The sequence below is a fragment of the Vicugna pacos genome, chromosome 19, assembly GCF_048564905.1.
Source record: "Vicugna pacos chromosome 19, VicPac4, whole genome shotgun sequence".
In the NCBI taxonomy this organism is placed as follows: Eukaryota; Metazoa; Chordata; class Mammalia; order Artiodactyla; family Camelidae; genus Vicugna; species Vicugna pacos.
The window spans coordinates 34,185,767-34,203,948 of NC_133005.1; the positions used below are offsets into that span (position 1 = coordinate 34,185,767).

Genomic DNA, 18,182 nt, shown 5'->3' on the forward strand with positions numbered 1-18,182 from the left:
TCAGTTTCCATAGCACCACCCTGGCTTCTGGGAGGTGGGGACATAAGGCGGAGACCTAGGCTGAAGTGGGTCCTGGAGGCCTGGGTTTTGTCACCAGGAAATTTGAGCTGTATTTTATTTTAAAAAATGGGGGAATCCTTGAAGGGTTTTAAGCAGGGAGGTGACCTGGTCAAATGAACAATTTACATATATTACACCTTTTTAGCTTTTAGGGCAACTTAACCTCTGTTTATCCCATTTCGTTTAATCCAAGACCTCCTACAAGACTGCAAGGGATTCAGCAGGTCATCCAGTAGAACCTTTCCTCTGATTCTTAAAGTCCTGAAGCAATGGCCCATTTGAACACACCTCTGCTTGCCCAGTCCAGGGACAGGGCTCTCTCTGCCTACTGAGGCAGCATCTTCCCTTTCAAGACAGTGTCATTGTTAGAAAATGCTTTTCTTGATTCTCACATATCATTACCACACGATGAGGCCAGAACACCCACTTTTCAGATGGAGACACTGAGGTTCTAACAGTTTAAGAGATATGTCTGGGATGACATAATAGTACACATTTGAACGTTTCCTAGAATCACTACTGGGGGAGGTCAAGACGAGTAGGGGACTCAGAGGAATGTATATAATACATAAGCTACAAGGATATATTGTTCAGCGTAGGAAATATAGCAAATATTTTATAAATGGAGTATAACCTTTAAGAATTGTGAATCACTATGTTGTGCACCTGAAACTTACATAATATTGTACATTAACTATACCTCCATTAAAAAAAAAAAGAATCACTATTTGTACCATGTTCCAGGCAGTGTGCTAAGCTTTTACATATGTTATCTCTTCATCCTCTCACCAAAACCTATCACCATGAGATAGGTTTTAAATGATCCTCATTTTACAGCTGAAGAAACTGAGACACAGAGAGGTTGGATGACTTGCCCAAGGTCACACAGATAGAAAGTGCCTACGACATTAGAGGCTTTGTCTGTCCCTTAGCCCCTGCATAGAATAGCCCCATGGTGGACATATGGTTGTTCCTGAAGGTGGCGTGGGAGACCTGCCTTGAAAATCCAGGTGGCGTCGCTCACCCAGCATCTCCTGTCCCTTTGCTGCTTTATTCCAGGTTTGGCGAAGCTGTGAATGGCAACCTGGTGGTGGGCACTCTGGCCTGGCCGTCTCCCTGGGTTATTGTCATAGGATCCTTCTTTTCCACCTGTGGGGCTGGACTGCAGAGCCTCACAGGGGCCCCACGCCTGCTGCAGGCCATCTCCCGCGATGGCATAGTGCCCTTCCTGCAGGTCAGTTGGGGGCAGGGCTTAGGGACAGCAGGGCTTAGGGACAACAGGCCTCTGCTCAGCGAGGCCACACAGTGAATCAGGGCCAGGGTGAGCCTTGCACTGCCTTCTGGAGCCCTGCCACTCTGTGCAACCACTCAGAAGAGTGGGTGTGCCTTTTTTGGGGGTTTGATCCATCATCAGTGCCATCTCTTTGGGCAGCATTATCTGCTTTTAGGGGAAAAATAAATGGCCCTCCTTTGGCCTGGTGATTGGGTAGGGACTCATGGAGGCAGCCAAAAGTCAAGCAAGAGAAGGGTGGCTCTCTCTGTGGTGCACTCAGTCCTGGCCATTTGCTGGCCCCTGGAGCTCCTCTCCCATCTGTCCCCATCCTTCTCCCCTTCAGGGGTCATTTGAACTTCATTGCACTGGGTACCAATGTCAGAGTGGGCAAGGTACTGCAAAAGCCTGGTATCCCCTTGGGTACCTTTAAAAGATAAGAAATTCAGCATCCTCTGCCTACCGCCTCACTGACTAGGGGATTACTGCCTCTACTGTATGGGTCCCCAAGAATGGAGGAAGGAGACAAGAAGTCCTCAAAGTCTCAGGCCCCCATGATGGTTGCTCTGTCCTCAGGTTTTTGGCCACGGCAAAGCCAACGGAGAGCCAACGTGGGCCTTGCTCCTCACCGCCTGCATCTGCGAGATCGGCATCCTTATTGCATCCCTTGACGAGGTCGCCCCCATCCTCTCTATGTGCGTGCTGGCCTCTGGCCCTCCCCATCAGCTCTGGGGGTCTCTCTACATGGATTCTCCAGCTGTGACCCTGGACAGACCACCCAAACACTTTAACGACCCCACTGTCATAGAAACCTGTCCTTGTTATACAGAGATTCAGCCCCACAAGCATCAGGGTGTGTTGTAAGGGGATTTGGCCTTTGAACCCCTTTCTAAGCACCAGAACGTGATTTGGCCACCTCCCCAGTTTCTTTCTCCCTTTTCCCCTTTCTCTCCCTGTTTCTGTTTCTGCCTTCCCTTGCATCTCTGTCTCTCCTGGGGCCTCTCTGTGTTCTAGGTTCTTCCTGATGTGCTACATGTTCGTGAACCTGGCTTGTGCGGTACAGACGCTGCTGAGGACACCCAACTGGCGGCCACGCTTTCGATATTACCACTGGTGGGTGCTCGTTCCCCCTCCCTGCCCCACAAGACCATCCTCTCATCTCTACCTCATCCCAGCCCATCCTCTCCACGTCTAAGGACCCCAAATTCCAGCTTTGCTAGCCCAACTAGCATGAGAAAAGTCTTGGAGAAGGTCTCCTTATAATTACAAGTAATAACCTAACACAGTATCAACAATCTCAGCTACAATCCCTCTCCTGTCCATAGTGTTCATCATCTTACAATCTAAATGAGAAAACCTCAGTTTCCTCAGCTGTGAAATGGAACGATAACTGCAGCTACCTCCTCAGCCCTTGTGAGCATTACAACGCTTGGTGCAGGGAAGATGCTCCTTATGTGGGGCTGGGAGTCCGGTCATTTTACTTGATGGCTCTTTATCCTGACAACAAGCCTGTGGAGCAGACAGGGCAGGAGTGATCATGCTTGTTCTACCAAATGTCTCCAGTAGGGAAAGGACTGGCCCAAGGCCACCCAGCAAGACCATGGCATATGTGGACCAGAACCCAGGCAGCTGCCTCCCATCTCAGTGCTCCTGCTATGCCAGTCGCCTCTTCCTAGGGGCATATTCTTCCTGCGAGATCTTGCCTGCAGCTCTTCTTAGAGACCCCTGTCTCAGAACTCATCTGGCAGGGCAGTCTGGCAGGGTCTAAGGCACTGAGACAGGGCAGAGGGTGACTTAGGGGTTGGGTGGGGCAGGAGGTGGTGCCCTGTCTGCGGCTGCTCATTCATCCAGAAGGTCCCATGTCCCCTGGTGCTCATGGAGATGATGGTGTGGGTTCCCCTAGACCTGGCCATAGCCTCCCAAGTCTTGCCCAGGACCTGCTCTATACAACTCTTGCTGCCAGAGCCCCCGCACCAGTGACAGCCCTGCCAGGGCTTAGAGCCTGGGTCTCCCTCCCACTGTCCAGGACACTCTCCTTCCTGGGTATGAGCCTCTGCCTGGCCCTCATGTTCATCTGCTCCTGGTATTACGCCCTGGTGGCCATGCTCATTGCTGGGCTCATCTACAAGTATATCGAGTACCGTGGGTAAGTGCAGGAAGTGGCGACGGCTGCGAGAGGCTGAGGGATGGGAGGGGGTGAGGAGGGGAAAGGGGTGATGGGTGCTTGGAGGGTGGGGGTGGGGACGAGGTAGGAAGTGGGAGAGGATGGGGCTAGTATGGAGGGGAAAGGATGATGGGGAGGGTTTGGGAGATGCGGAGCAGGAGGAGAGGGAGGGGCTGAAGCTTTGAGAAATGTGCACCTCCTGTCTGAGCCTGAGACAGATGGCTCTGGGCCGGGGTGACCACTTCATTGTGGACGGTTCTCCCTGACACTCCTTGGCTTTCTGTGATCCTCCTTCCTGGCCCCCAGGGCAGAGAAGGAGTGGGGTGATGGGATCCGAGGCCTGTCTCTCAGCGCTGCTCGCTATGCCCTGTTACGCCTGGAAGAAGGGCCCCCACACACCAAGAACTGGAGGTAAGTGGTGGGGGCACAAGTGTCAGGGCTCAAGGAGGGTGAGGAAGGGAGCAGGGCCTGACCCACCCTGCTTGCTTTGGCTGAGTGGTGTTCCTGCCATAAAGGTGAGCTCTCGCCTCTCCTCCTTGGCTCAGCCTCATCTGAACCCTTTCCACCTACAACACCCAGGCTGAGCTGAGTTCCAGACATTTGTTCTCCAAAACCCCACCTGCCATGCCAGTCTCCATCCATCCATTCACTCCACCATTTGTTTAAAAAAAAAAAAGAGGAACACATGATGTGTTCCCAGCCCCCTTCTAGTCTCTGGGGACAGAGGGAGCACACAGTTCCATGGAGAAGGCATATGCAGAGACAGATAAACTTAATGTCGCATCACATTTGCTCTGGGAGAGGTGGAATCATCCACTCTGAGAGTTATAGCACCTCTTAGAAATCTCTAGGTTGATAAGACTCCCTCCCTTTTATGCACGTGAAAATCAGGGCCTAGAGAGGGTCTCAGAGGTCATGGAAAGCAGAATTGGACCCAGAATCTTCACCTCTTGCCTCTCAGCCCAGGGTGCTAACTGATTGCTCTGCAATTCTGACCCCTCATTCTTCTCCCTCAGGTCCAATTTGCTAAGAGTAGGCCTGGGACTCTAGACTATGCCCAGGACATCGTTGGCTTGTCTTTGCTGATATCTACTAAACTGGGTCTTCCAGATTCTGGGCCTTTGCATAATTTGTCTGTGAATCCTCAAATGCTTAGCACAGGGTCTAGCCTAGAGCAGGTGCTTATAGAATGCTACCAGATTGATAGGTGGTTGGGTGGATGGGATGGCTAAATGAATAAGGAAATGAACAGCTAAATAGATGGGTAGATGGCTAAGTCTACATACGTATGGGAGGGTGGCTGGGTGAAGAGATGGATGTGTGAATGGACAGTGGTAGGTGGCTATGGGGATAACTGAGTGAATAATACATTTGTAGGTAAATTAACATGGAAATGAGTGGATAAAATAGATGGGTGGGTGGTTGGATGGACAGATGTATGGATGAGTGAGGTAGATGGAGAGATGGATGGGTGGGTGGATAGTTGAATGTGTGGGAGAGGGTCGGATGGGTTGCTATTCAAAGAAGTGGATGGATGAATGTTTAGGTGGGCGGATGGATGTTGGGGGTATAGGTGGATGGAAGAATGGAGAACAAGTGGTTAATGAACTCACCAGTGTATGGTGTATGTGTGTATGGTGGGTGGTGGCTGGATCATGTGACCTTGCACTCTCTTCAGGCCACAGCTGCTGGTGCTGGTGCGTGTGGACCAAGACCAGAACGTGGTACACCCACAGCTGCTCTCATTGACCTCCCAGCTCAAGGCAGGGAAGGGTCTGACCATCGTGGGCTCTGTCCTTGAGGGCACCTTTCTGGACAACCATCCCCAGGCCCAGCGGGCGGAGGAGGTGAGTAGAGGCCCTGGTGGGGACAGGGGAAGGGCAGGGCACTCAGGAAGACAGTCCTTGCTCCTTTCCACGTTCCTTCCTTACCACCTTTGCAATCAACTGGGGCTCAGGCTTTTCTGTCCTCTTTCTTGGAAGAGGATTCCAAAGGCTCAGTGAGTGTGTTCCTTAGAATCCAACTCACAGAACTCAAGACCATCCGAGCCAGAAGGGCACATTTTATGGGTAAGGAAACTGAGGCTTAGAGAAGTCAGGCCATTTGTTTAAGGACAGAAAACAGACACACAGAACTGCTAGACTAGAGGCAGGGGAGGGTATAACTCAGTGGTAGAATGCATGCATGAGGTCCTGGGTTCAAAACCCAGTACCTCCATTAAAAAAGAAATTAAATAAATAAATAAAATTGTTAAAAAAAAAAACCAAACTGCTAGATTCCTACTCCAGACTTCTTCCTGCTGAAGTATAAATCTTTCAGAGTGTTTTCACATCTGTGGATTTTCCTGACACCATATCACATGAAATTGGCAGGGTGAGTATCCATATTTGGCACAGGAAGAAACTGAGTCCCAGAGAGGGAAAGCAGATTGCTGAAAAGTCACAAAGCCAGCTGGAAGCATAGGCAGGATTTGAACCTGGGTCTCTGACTCTAGGTCACCTGCTCTTGTTACCATCCACTGGCCCATGCCCACGGAGCAGTGCACAGAGCCAGTGTGGGCTAGGGTGGCTGGGGTCTGCATTTAGTGGCATTAACAGGTGCCTGGAACCTGGTGGGAGGAGGAAGTGTTTCCTGTCTGCCATTTGGGCCTCTCTCCCCTTGGGGCTATGGCTAGTAGTGGAGAGAGGAAAGGGAGCCCCAGGGAGGTGAGGGGAGGCAGGGAGGGGCACCCCTAATGGCTTGTGACAGTTGCTGTTTCTGCCTCACTGGGCCGTTCACACCAATCTGTCAGGGCCCAGGGCTGGAGGCCTCCACTGGTCAGTTTAATTCAACATGCAGTGGCTGTGAACGCGCTGTGCACCAGGCACTGGGTGAGGCCCCGGGGAACATGGAGAGGTAGAAGACCAAATCCCAGCCCTCGAGGTGGTCACAGGCTGATGGGGAATAGCATGAGAGTAATACAATGTGTTGAGTGTTTACAATCTGTCAGGCTGTACACTAAGGCCTACTCATATCATGTTATGTAATTCTCCCTCTTCCTAAATGAGGTAGCTGTCACGATGCCCATTTGACAGATGAGAACACTGAGGCTCATGAAGGTGATTTGCCCAAGGTTACCCTGAAGTTATTAACTCTAACACAGCACCTATCAACCTCAGTGTATGTTGTATCTTCCCAAACAGCCTGTGACCACCTCAAGGGCTGGGATTTAGTCTTCTACCTCTTCATCTCTCCCAGGGCCTAGCCCAGTGCCTGGTGCACACACAGCACATTCGCAGCTACTGCATGCTAGGGTGGCAGAGGTAAAACCTGAAGAATTGTTTGACATCAGGATATTGGTTAAGAGTGTGAAGGATGGAGTCAGACCCCCGGACTTGAACCTCTATATTAACATACATTAGCTGTACGCCTTTAAGCAAGTCTTAATTTCTCTGAGCCTCAATTTCTTTATCTATAACATGAGAGCAATGAGAACACTTCCCTCATTGTGCAGATGGAATGGGCATGTAAAATGCTTACCATTATACTAACTTACAAATTTGTTAGATATATGTTGTCTGGCTATGCAGAAGAGCCCAGTTTCATTCTGGTCTGGGTGGTGGGGGGTGGTAGCTGAAGAAGGTGATGGTTGAGTTGGGCCAGGTAGGGTGTCATGTACTGTGGAGGGGGGAGTCTGGGTGTGGTGGAGAGTTTGCAGCGGGACTGTGTGAGCAGCGGTGGGGTAGTGGGAAATGGGGGTCCAATTATGAAGAGCTCTGATTGATCAGGGAGGAATGGGGGCCATAGGTGACAGGGAGCCATGCATGATTCGTGCCAGAGGCTGAGATGATCAGAGCCGAACTTCAGAAACATCAAAATGATGGAGGGGAGAGATGGGAGGTAGGGAGACTGCAAGGGTCTGGGCAGGGCCAGGGAGGACCGAGGCTGGTCCTTTTCTGACCCCTCACCCCCACCCCATGCAGTCTATCCGGCGCCTGATGGAGGCAGAGAAAGTGAAAGGCTTCTGCCAGGTAGTGATTTCCTCCAACCTGCGAGATGGCGTGTCCCATCTGATTCAGTCTGGGGGCCTTGGGGGGCTGCAGCACAATACCGTGCTCGTTGGCTGGCCCCGCAACTGGCGGCAGAAGGAAGATCATCAGACGTGGAGGAACTTCATTGGTAAAGCTGAGTGGGCTAGGGTGGTGGTGGGCTGGGGGCTGTGGTGGGCTGGGTTCTTCGGGACTCAGGACCATTTCCCAGTTGGCACAGTGTGGATTTTGCAAATGCAGGTGATGGTGTTCAAAGCCGGCCATGTGCCAGGCACTGTGCTGGGTGCTGGGGACTCAGGTGTGAAGGAGACAGTCTTGGTTCCTGCAGGGTTCACAACCCTGGGAGGAAGACAGTGCAGGGCAGTGGGAAGAGCTACAGCTTTGAAGTCGCAGAGGCCCAGGCTGAATCTCACCTCTGGCCCTTCCTCGCTGTATGATTGTTCATCAATGCTCCACCCTCTCTGAGCATAATATTCCTTGGTAGTAGTTGGTAATAAGTAATATAATAACTAATATTTATAGACTGTGTCCTGTGTGCCAGACAAGTGGAGGCTTTCTCTAGCCTTTAATTCTCTCAGCAGGCCGGTGACAGCTAGGCATTGCTGTCTCCATTTTATTGGTGTGAAACTGAGGCCCTGAGAGATTAAGGTCACACAGCTGGTAAACCCAGAGGCTGCTTTATAGGTAGATCTGAGTTAGAAGACGGTTGGGAGGATTAAGTGAGCCCTGCATGGTAGAGTTCTTAATCAGAAAGGGCAGGTGTTGTTATTATCACTTGACAGGTGGGGAAACAGGCTCAGAGAGGTTTTCCCAAGTTCAAACAACAAATAAGTCATGAGGCCTGGGTAGATGGGGGTTTTCTGACTCCTTAGCCCAAGGCCAAGGCAGGATGGGGTGAGGTGGGGGTGCTGGGTGCCAGGAGGGGACCAGGGTCACTGTTTTACCGTCTGGCCGTCTCCTTGGTCTCCTCCAGAGCTGGTCCGAGAAACCACGGCCGGTCACCTGGCCCTGCTGGTTACCAAGAACGTCTCCATGTTTCCCGGGAACCCCGAGCGCTTTTCCGAGGGCAGCATCGACGTCTGGTGGATTGTGCACGACGGGGGCATGCTCATGCTGCTGCCCTTCCTGCTGCGGCACCACAAGGTGCGCGTGCGCGCGCATGCGTGTGTTTGTGTGCACCAGCCCACGTCCATGGGCGGGGCTCCACCGGGGCCAGCCTCCCCCGTGAGCTCCCGGGAAAGTGCTCCGATCACCTCCTTCACTCTGAGATGTTGGGAACTGTGTCTCCCCTCACAGATATCCTTGAAATATAAAGGAGAACAATATTTAACTCAAGAGAGCGATGCTTTAATGGCGGGACCCTCACCTAAGCAGGGGAGTTTTTTAGGGTGTGGCCATTGAGATAGAGGATTGCGGGGCTGCATGTGGTGGGGGAAGGTGAGTGGGAAGGGTGAGGCACAGGGTCCTCTCTAGGCTCTGGCACTGGGTCTCTGCACCGCATCTGGGCTGGATCTTTCTGGGTCCCCCTCACCCTTCCAGGTTTGGCGAAAGTGCAAGATGCGAATCTTCACAGTGGCCCAGATGGACGACAATAGCATCCAGATGAAGAAGGACCTGACCACATTTCTGTACCATTTACGTATCACCGCGGAGGTCGAGGTGGTGGAGATGGTGAGTCTCCAGGAGCCACCTCTGAAGTTTTGGAGTTCCACCTGGCTGTCTTTCCCCTGGGCCCCAGCACCAAATAAGGCAACCCCAACACCCATCAGCTTATAATGCTTCATCCTTTCCCCCTCATCCACTTTTTAGCCTTTCACATATTCACCTGAGAGTCTATCCATTCATCCATCAATCTCTCTCTATAGGAATAGCCATGTCTCCATGTCTAACACTGCTTATTATTACATGTGAGGCACTGTTCTATGCACTATATATATATATATATACACACACACACACACATATATATATATATATATATAAATTCTCACAGCAATCAATGAAACATACACAATTATCAGCATTTCCATTTTACAGATTAGGAAACTGGGGCACAGAAAGCTTAAGTAATTTGTCCCCAGTGCACACTGTGACAGAGCCAGTATTCAAACCCAGGCAGACTGGCTCTAGAGTCCATGATCTGAGAAATTATATTCCACAGTCTCATCCATCCATTCCCCTCAGCTTATGTATCCATTTACCCATCCCTCTGTGCATTCATTAATCTACCCATATATTCATTAGTGTACTCACTCATTCATCCATTCATCCATGTATGTATTCATTCATCTCTGTGTTCCTTTAAAAATTTCTTCCCCTTCTCTACTCACCCAGGTAATTAATTTATCCATTCATTCACTAATTCATCCATTCATTTGCTGGGTCTTGTGCTTGGCTGAGGAGGGAATGAGCTGCATTGCCTTCAAAGAGCATCACCGTCTGCTTTGTCCTTGCCTCCCACAATTGTTGATAAAACTAGGTCATTGGATAGGGAAGCCCTAGGCTGACAGAAAGAAGGGGGCCTGCCTCCCTTCCCTTGGCCTTGCACCTGAGCTCAGAGCTCATACTTTCCTTCCTTGCCCTCCTCACCCCGTCTCCACCCCTGCCTGCCCACAGCATGAGAGTGACATCTCAGCTTATACCTACGAGAAGACGTTGGTGATGGAGCAGCGTTCCCAGATCCTAAAACAGATGCATTTAACCAAGAACGAGCGGGAGCGGGAGGTGAGGTTGCCCTGGCTGGGCTCTGAAAGTCTCAAACTGCTGGCAGCTCTGGGCCTGCTCAGGTTTGGGATGGCCTGCTCCTGACCATTGGCACTGCCACCTCCTGGAACTGGGCTCCCAGCAGTGGGGGTATACACTGCACCTGCATCTATCAAGCCACCTAGCCAGGATGCAGAGGGGCTTTCGCGTGGGTGACAGATCTGCTCTCTGTGAGACTTCTGGGGCCCAAGGGAGAATAGTGCCGGCTAAATATGTATGGATGATGATTCCTCAGGGGCGTGGGCTGCCAGTGTGGGGGACAAGGGATCATGTGATAGACCCTCAGAGACTGGGTAACAGATGGATATTTCAGGATATAGCTGATGGTAGGAGTTGAGGGCAAACCTCCTAGGGTGTGGATGGTGAGTTCTCAGGGGTAATGATGGTGAGCTCCCATGGGGAGTGGAGTTTGGATGAAAGCTCCACACCAGGGAGTGTGGTCCTTGAGGAAATGAGTGATGGTACCCTGGGTCTGGGGACAGAAAAGCCCTTGGAGGTGGGTGACAGTAAGATTGTAAGAAATGGCATGTACACTGGCCACTCAGAACTGACACTGGGACTTAGTGATAAGGTAGAGCTTGGCTGTGCCAGGTGTTAATACTTTGGTGGCTGAATAGTGGGGAGGTTAGGAGTTCTGGAGAGAAGTTTGAGTGGCCATGTCCATGGAGCAATAGCCACTTGGTGTGGAAACAATGCAGTATTTTAACAACCGGTACATGTCTCAAAAGTGCACATCCTGACTGAACATCAGCTCTGGGGGTAGCTCTTTTTGGGGCATGGGTAGTGACTTCCAGCAGAACTGGCACCACCCTGTGTCACTCCCTAGATCCAGAGTATCACAGATGAGTCTCGTGGTTCAATCCGGAGAAAGAATCCAGCCAACACTCGGCTCCGCCTCAACGTTCCAGAAGAAACAGCTGGTGACAGTGAGGAGAAGCCAGAAGAGGAGGTATGCAGCTGGAGTGGTTTGGCCCCAGCCAGTGGGAGCAGGACGTTTGGGCTCCAAAGGAATCACATGCTGTCCCTTCTTTCATCCCTCAGGTGCAGCTGATCCATGACCAGAGTGCTCCCAGCTGCCCTAGCAGCTCGCCATCTCCAGGAGAGGAGCCTGAGGGGGAGGGCGAGGCAGATCCAGAGAAAGTGCATCTCACCTGGACCAAGGACAAGTCGGTGGCAGAGAAGAATAAGGGCCCCAGCCCTGTCTCTTCTGAGGGCATCAAGGACTTCTTCAGCATGAAGCCGTACGGGCCTGGGGGCTAAGGGATGGGGTCTGGGGTGAGCCTCCAGGGTCTTTGCTCCCATGGCACAGCGAATGAGCAGAAGGGGTCCTGGTCTGGCAATTGGAAGACCCAGCCCAGACCTTGTCTTTGTTTCCCCAGCTGAGAACTCTGGTTGGGCCTGATTGCGAATGGTCAGAATTCCCAGGTTCAGGCAGTGGAAAGGCAAAGGCTGAGGGGCTGGGAGAGCAGGACCAGTCTGCACTCAGGGTGGACGATGATCAGCCGCTCCTGCTTTTTCTGACCCCCTCTCTTTTTCTTCCTCTCTTTGCTTCTCTTGTGTTTCCTGAAGGGAGTGGGAGAACTTGTAAGTGCTTCAGAATTTTAAAATTCTGGGTTGGTCAGGGTACCCTCTCTCCTCACTCTATCATGAACACTCGATTTGTGCTCCTGACCTCTGGGGTCTCTGAATAGCCCAGCTTGGAGAGGTCTGGGATTGGTAGTCCCTGGCTTGCAAGGACCAGGTCCCAGCAGCCAGGTGCTCCGGGGGCTGGGAGGGCTCCTGAATCCAACTCTCCCCTCTCCCAGGCTCACGCACCCTCCTGCCTTTCTTCCTCCCTCAGGAACCAGTCCAACGTGAGGCGCATGCACACGGCTGTGCGGCTGAACGAGGTCATCGTCAAGAAATCCCGGGACGCCAAACTTGTTTTGCTCAACATGCCTGGGCCTCCTCGCAACCGCAACGGTGACGAAAATTGTATCCTGGGCTTAATATTGGGAGGAAGGGGGTGGTGGACGTCAGGGGACCTGGGTCCTAACCCTGGGAAGGAAGAGCTGAGCCTGTCCTGCTTCAGAATCAGCACCTCGGACAGGGACGCATTCCCAGCGTTCCCCTGGCGCCGAACGCGACCCTAATTCCATCGCGAGGTACGGGGACGGTCTTTCTCCTTGACGGGCCCTCAGATATGGAGTTCCTCGAGGTCCTCACCGAGCACCTGGACCGAGTGATGCTGGTCCGCGGCGGCGGCCGCGAAGTCATCACCATCTACTCCTGAGAGCCAGGACCTGCCACTCGGGCCCGAGCGCGCCCGGCCCGCGGCCCTGGAGCCCTTGCCGCGCCCCCTGCCGCTGTCACCGTTTACATACAGACCCTGTGCCCACGCCCTGGCCCCCTTTCCCGCTGCCTGAAGCCCAGAGGTCACGTCCGTCGGGGCTGACTCGGAGAGGACCGCCCCCATGCGGAGATAAGAGCCCCGAGCTCCCCGTTGGCGTGTCGCCCTGTCGGCCCCGGCTGCCCTTTTTCTAAGCCCGGCCTCGCCCCGTCGGAGAAGCTGCAATAAAGGTCCGGAGGAGGCGCGGAGAGGAGCGGAGCTGGGGCTTTGAGGACCCCGGGTAGTCCGCACGACTCTTTTCCCCTCTTCCCACGCCCCGCCCGGGTCCTCGCTCTGCGCTCCTCCCCCGGTGGCCCGGAGGGCGCGGGGTGGGAGGCCGCACTCAGCGGTGTCCGTCACTCCTAGTGCAGCCGCAGGCGCAGGCCGGCCGAGCCTATACATAGTGTAAAGGAGACATCGCGTGTATTTTTAACGTCCCCATATTTCTGTGACTAGAAGCGCAACAGACTTCTCGCCACTGTCGAGCTCTCCCGCTGGGGGCGCCCAAGGACGGCAGAGGCCTCGGGAGGCTGGGATTTCCCTGACATCCGAGAATTTGAGAGCAAAAGTGCGTTAGGCCCAGGCGGGAGTCGTGGTCCCTCGACACCCCCTCGACGCCTCCTCGCCCTTTTCTGCGCGCCCTTGGCTTCCGACCCTTCCTCTTAGTTCTTTTCGGAGACGAGGTGAGACAAATGTCCAACTTTTCCTGGATTCGCCGCCCAGCGGATGTGAGCTTCCACTGCGGCTGCAGAGACGCGCGCGCAGCCTCTTCTTATTGGCTCTTATGCAAGCTGGGGCCAGGATAGGGGAGGGGCGCTCCTCAAGGAGAAGAAACCGAGAGAAGCCCTTGCCCCACCGAGGAAGCCCCGCCCCGGTGCCTTCGCTGGGGGAGCAGGCGTCTCTCCTCAGTCGGATAGTCGCCTGCTCCCCCTATCCCATGGCTCTTCGCCAAAGACTGAAATCGGGGAGCTGTAGGGCGTCCCGTCGCCCGGAGTTTCCTCCCTGGGACAGGTGAAGGAGGCGGCAGAGGTTCTGGTTTAGGGGCTAGACCCACCGGGGAGGCCCCTGATGTTCCAATGTCGCCTGTCCCAACCCGGCAGCTCCGACTTCGGGGACCCAGCTGCCTGCTCCGCGTCCCGGGGCCGGGCCTCGCTGCCTAGCAGCGGCCTCTAGCTGCGCCTCCCAGGTACCTGGGCCTGGGGGAGGGCTGGAGTCGCCACGTGCTTTGTTCTTAGCGCCTCTCTGCCCTCCTCCAACTAGGACCCAAGGCCTTTGGCTTCTCCAACTCCAGTCCTTAGCACTTTTGCTCCACCAGCCCGATTGGAGGCGCCCTCTATCCCTAGAGAAAGTGCTTTGGCCGGGTTCCCTTCCCCAAGGGCACATTACTAAGGGGGATAGGCACTGCATGCTCGTTCCAGGGTCCTCTGGGACTGGGTACAGTACTTCCAGCTCCAGGGCCCTGATCTTCGCACCTAGTTAGACATCTCGCCCACCTCCCAGAGCTGGAGCTACTGGGTACTCCTGACCTCACCACCTCCTTTCCTTCCAGCCCAAGGCAGAGAGCTGGAGCTGGTGCCATCTAGACTGGGTCAGGTGTGGCTGGAATTAGGTCTGAACAGCTGCCGGTTAGGCCAAGGCTCCTCTGAAATTTCAGCAGGGGGCTGGATAGATTCTTCCAGGTAGTAATCAGAAGTTGGAGGTATTAGACACCAGCACCCCCCCCCAACCCCCATCCTTCAAAAGACCTCCCTCTGAGAACCACAGCTGGGTCTAGCCTTCTGGGCGCCTGAGCATTCCCTGGGCTAAAGTGGTGGATAGGCAGAGGGAAAAGGGGCTGTATTAACATCAATTAGGGAACCAAAGTTGCACTACCTGGGCCCAGACTGTCTGGTTGGCAAGAGCAAAGTTTCCGTTGATGAAAACAGACATCTCACAACAAAAACCCAAGTTTTCTGTGCTATATGTGCAATATTTGTTATGTTATCACACGTCATTCATCAAATTATCTTTACAATCATGTAGCTAGATGTTTCATGTCCATTCAAGTGACTTTTATTCTGAGTGCAATATTTCAATAGCCTTGTAGTGATAACTAGTGTTGCTTTTGTTTTAGACGATCTATGTGCAGGGCAATGCAATGAAGTTGAAAACCCTTGTAAATAGAAGAGGTTGAAAACCAAATCAAGAGTATTTATTACTATTATTAGGCCTGCCTTTAATTTTCAGTGTTTCAGTATTCTGCATTCTGCCTCAGTATTGATCTTGTGTTCTTTGTGCCAATATGAAAAGGAGAGGGTTGGTTCTTTCCTTTATTGTTGAATGCTCCCATTTAATGCTTTTTAGCTTTTACTGTATTAATTTTTTAGATTCCCATCTGCACAAAATGCAATAAAAATAATTTTATTATACCCTGCACAGCCTGAGGTGTGCTGTTTGAACACTCTAGGGGGAAGAATTAGTAGGTGGCAAGAAGGGTATTTAAGGTGGTCCTCCCAGAGGACTCCAGGCTTTTAATCAGAAACACTGACCTCCCCCTACAGGAGACTTGGGTGGGCTGATCCTCCAGGTCTGGTTGCCGAGTTTGTGTGCTAATTCTGGGGCCCTGTCCTAGAGGGACAAAGAAACTGGCAGCAGGGGCATTGCACTGACATCTATGAGGTCATGAGCACTTACTAGGTCAGGCTCAGCGCTGTCAGCATCATGGTCCCTAATTCACTGGAGGCCTTGTGTCAGTTACTTCCCCACCCCCACCCCAAGTTTCCTGATAGGGCTCTCTATTAACTGCTCTCCAAGGCTGTTACCTGTGACTTTATGGTTCTGCCAACTCTCCACAATGAGCAGTGTAACAGAAGGTGGTAACTGAGACAAAATCAAAACAGGAGAGTGCCCCACTCTCCACTGGCCTTCGGCCAGAAATGGCCTCCTCACAGTCCTGTTTTCCTTTCCTACAAAAGGAGGACAAGCCTCTGACACAAAGTCTGTCACAAATATGGACGTTTACACAGCATTACAATTAACCAGCAGGCTTTTGCTCTGAACTGGTTATGAAAACTTCTAACTAGGTGAGCTGCATAAGAAAAGAAGCTGAGGTTAAAAGAGGTTTTGAGGCCTGACTGCAGGTTGAGTGCAAGATGGGGCAGACCTCACAGCAGACTGAAACCAGTCAGTGGCTCTGTCAGAGAACCTCACCTTCTGACTCTTAGAAGGAAGGCCCACAAAGAGGCCCTGCAGATATTCACACCCAAAAAAGACAACACAGCTTTCACTTTTTCATTTTAATTAAAAAGTAATCATCTCATCTTATTAACAACACAAGAGTTCCAAAGAGGAAAAAACACTATATAACACAAACAGGTCAGAACATAAAACACTGCCATCTGGGGACCTTGAGTTTCTGAAACCACTGTTTACTCAGTTACTGGCAGGGACTCAGCTGAAGTCACTGCACTCCCTCTGCCAGGGGCCCCTTGAGACCGATCCACAAGGCTCTAATGAGCACCATCCGTAGGGAGAGGGCAGCTTCTTTGGCTCCATTTAGAGCAGCAGCCAGAAGCCCTCCCTCTAGTAACATCACTCTGGCTCAAAAGTTACGAACAGCCGCCTATATCCAGAACATGTCCAACTACCAAAAGTCTGATATCAAAATGGTCCCTACCTCCTGCTGCTCAGAAAACAACAAGAGCCTCATTTTTGAGCCAAAAGCTCAAAACGATCACTGAAAAAAATGGGTGTTCACTGCCAGAGTCGAGAGTTGCCTTCTCAGAAACGATTCCATGAAACCACCACTGGTAGGGAGAGGCTGACAGAAAAGTTAGGGGGTAAGAGTGGTTGGGGCCCAGATTCACAGTTTGTGTTAAACTGCTGGTCACTGGAGTTGTTCAGTCCATGGGAGATCCTCCAACAAAATGAAAGCAAAAAAGAAAAAGAGAAAACCCAAAACCAGTAACACTGGGTTAGGCAGAAATGTGTCTGATCTGTGGCTGCCATGGCCACTCCTCAACAACTCCAGAGGAGCTGGTTTATGAGCTCTCAAGCAGACCCACATATGTGGGATAGGGCATGATGGCACCGTGCCTGCCAAGTCCAGACTGCTACTCTGCAACCCTGGGCAGGAGCTCGAGCTCTGGCGGGCCTGTGTGAGGCTGGGAAATCTTGGTAGGTTCACAATAAACAAGGACAGTGGCTCCTGACTTGAAAATGCCATCCCAAACTCAGCCAGTTGGGGCTTGGCTCCTTCTCCTCCCCTGCCCCCATATCCAGCTGACAGAGAGACCAGACAGATCCATGAGATATAGAGATGGAGCCCAGACACCTATACTCCCCGTGACCCCAGAGATATTTTCTACCAAAACAAACAAAACAAAAACAAAACAACAAAAAAAAGGACACCCCCAAATGCAGTACAAAACTCTGACTCTAGAAGGAATAAGTAACACAGCCTTGGGCAGAAGAGAGCAGGTGGTAGAAACTTATGACATTCGATGTGGACCTGGACAGGCGCAAAGAACATCCTCCAAACAACTCTAGTTAGAACGCAATAGGCGGGAGGCCAGGGGACGAAGGGAACCGGGAGTAGTTGAGATTCAGCCTCAGTAATGCCTCTGGTACGATCCCATGGGGGCCTGGGGCCGCCCGACCTGTGCTGCGGTCTGGCTAACCAGGTGGGAGAGAGCAGGGCCACTCTGGATCAGTGTGTCCAGAGCCTTCTGTACACTTGGATTGTCAAAGTTGATACCTGTGGAAGACACCGGCCTCTGGCTAACCAAGTTGCTGGCAGGTGCCAGGCGAGTGGAAGGCTGGCCAAAGAGCCCTTGGGAAGGAGCCCCAGGCCGGGGGCCCATGTTCCGAGCAGATCCTGCCTGTCCCAAAATGTTTGGAGGCTGATTGCCAGAGGCCTGTGATCTTTGCTGAGGCTGGCTGTTCGCTGCTGTGGAAAAATTCTGGTTCTGGGTGTTTCCGGCAGCAATCGAGGGGGATACAGAGCTGCTATTGGCCGCAACCGTGCCACTATTGAAGAGGCTGAGGATTTTGGCCTGAAGCTCTTGTTGGGAGGTGGGGGGTGCAGCTGGAGTGGGTGTAGCAGAGGGGAGCACTTGGCCGCTCTGGAGCGGTTGGGAGCTTGGCTGTGTCTTCAGCGAGGCACCCGAAGTCGCCCCGAGTGGTTGACGGGAAATCGGGCCTAGAAGATAGAATGAGGAAGTACCTGCTTGAAGTGTACCCTCCATGGGCAGGAGGCTTAGCAGCCCAGGGAAGAACAACAATCACTGATCACATCAATCACATAGCACACAGACTATAACATCAATTTCCCAAAGGGGCCACTTCATGGTAAGCACTGTTTCCAGGAAACAGTCTAGTTCCCCTAGAGAACCCCTAAAGAAAAAAGGGCATCCATCTTGGTTACTAGGGAGCCAGCAATACCAGCCCACCCACCACATTAACTACAGGGATTGTAATCCAGTACCCGAATCTTAAGGTATCATTACATCAGCATGGATGGCCCAAGGGAGAATCCAAGGGATGGGCTCG

General features: G+C 52.3%; 2 protein-coding genes across 5 annotated transcripts in view; one reads left to right on the forward strand and one right to left on the reverse strand.

Annotated features, from left to right (window-relative positions):
* Nucleotides 1-15,065, forward strand: part of SLC12A5 (solute carrier family 12 member 5) — a 36,631-nt gene extending 21,566 nt beyond the window's left edge. Inside the window, exons 12-25 of the mRNA XM_031687753.2 lie at nt 1,120-1,294; nt 1,907-2,025; nt 2,345-2,443; nt 3,357-3,476; nt 3,801-3,905; nt 5,173-5,341; nt 7,457-7,652; nt 8,496-8,665; nt 9,062-9,193; nt 10,139-10,246; nt 11,112-11,234; nt 11,327-11,526; nt 12,126-12,259; nt 12,466-15,065. Of these exons, the coding sequence (XP_031543613.1) occupies nt 1,120-1,294; nt 1,907-2,025; nt 2,345-2,443; nt 3,357-3,476; nt 3,801-3,905; nt 5,173-5,341; nt 7,457-7,652; nt 8,496-8,665; nt 9,062-9,193; nt 10,139-10,246; nt 11,112-11,234; nt 11,327-11,526; nt 12,126-12,259; nt 12,466-12,557 (1,942 nt within the window). The 3' untranslated portion in view covers nt 12,558-15,065. The remainder of the gene's footprint in view (nt 1-1,119; nt 1,295-1,906; nt 2,026-2,344; nt 2,444-3,356; nt 3,477-3,800; nt 3,906-5,172; nt 5,342-7,456; nt 7,653-8,495; nt 8,666-9,061; nt 9,194-10,138; nt 10,247-11,111; nt 11,235-11,326; nt 11,527-12,125; nt 12,260-12,465) is intronic.
* Nucleotides 15,066-15,913: 848 nt separating this feature from the next.
* The window catches only part of NCOA5 (nuclear receptor coactivator 5), a 28,524-nt gene continuing 26,255 nt past the window's right edge, over nt 15,914-18,182 (reverse strand). For all 4 annotated transcript variants that reach the window (XM_006202474.4, XM_015237766.3, XM_031687754.2 and 1 more), the window contains one exon: nt 15,914-17,832. In XM_006202474.4, the coding sequence (XP_006202536.1) occupies nt 17,243-17,832 (590 nt within the window). In that variant the 3' untranslated portion in view covers nt 15,914-17,242. The remainder of the gene's footprint in view (nt 17,833-18,182) is intronic.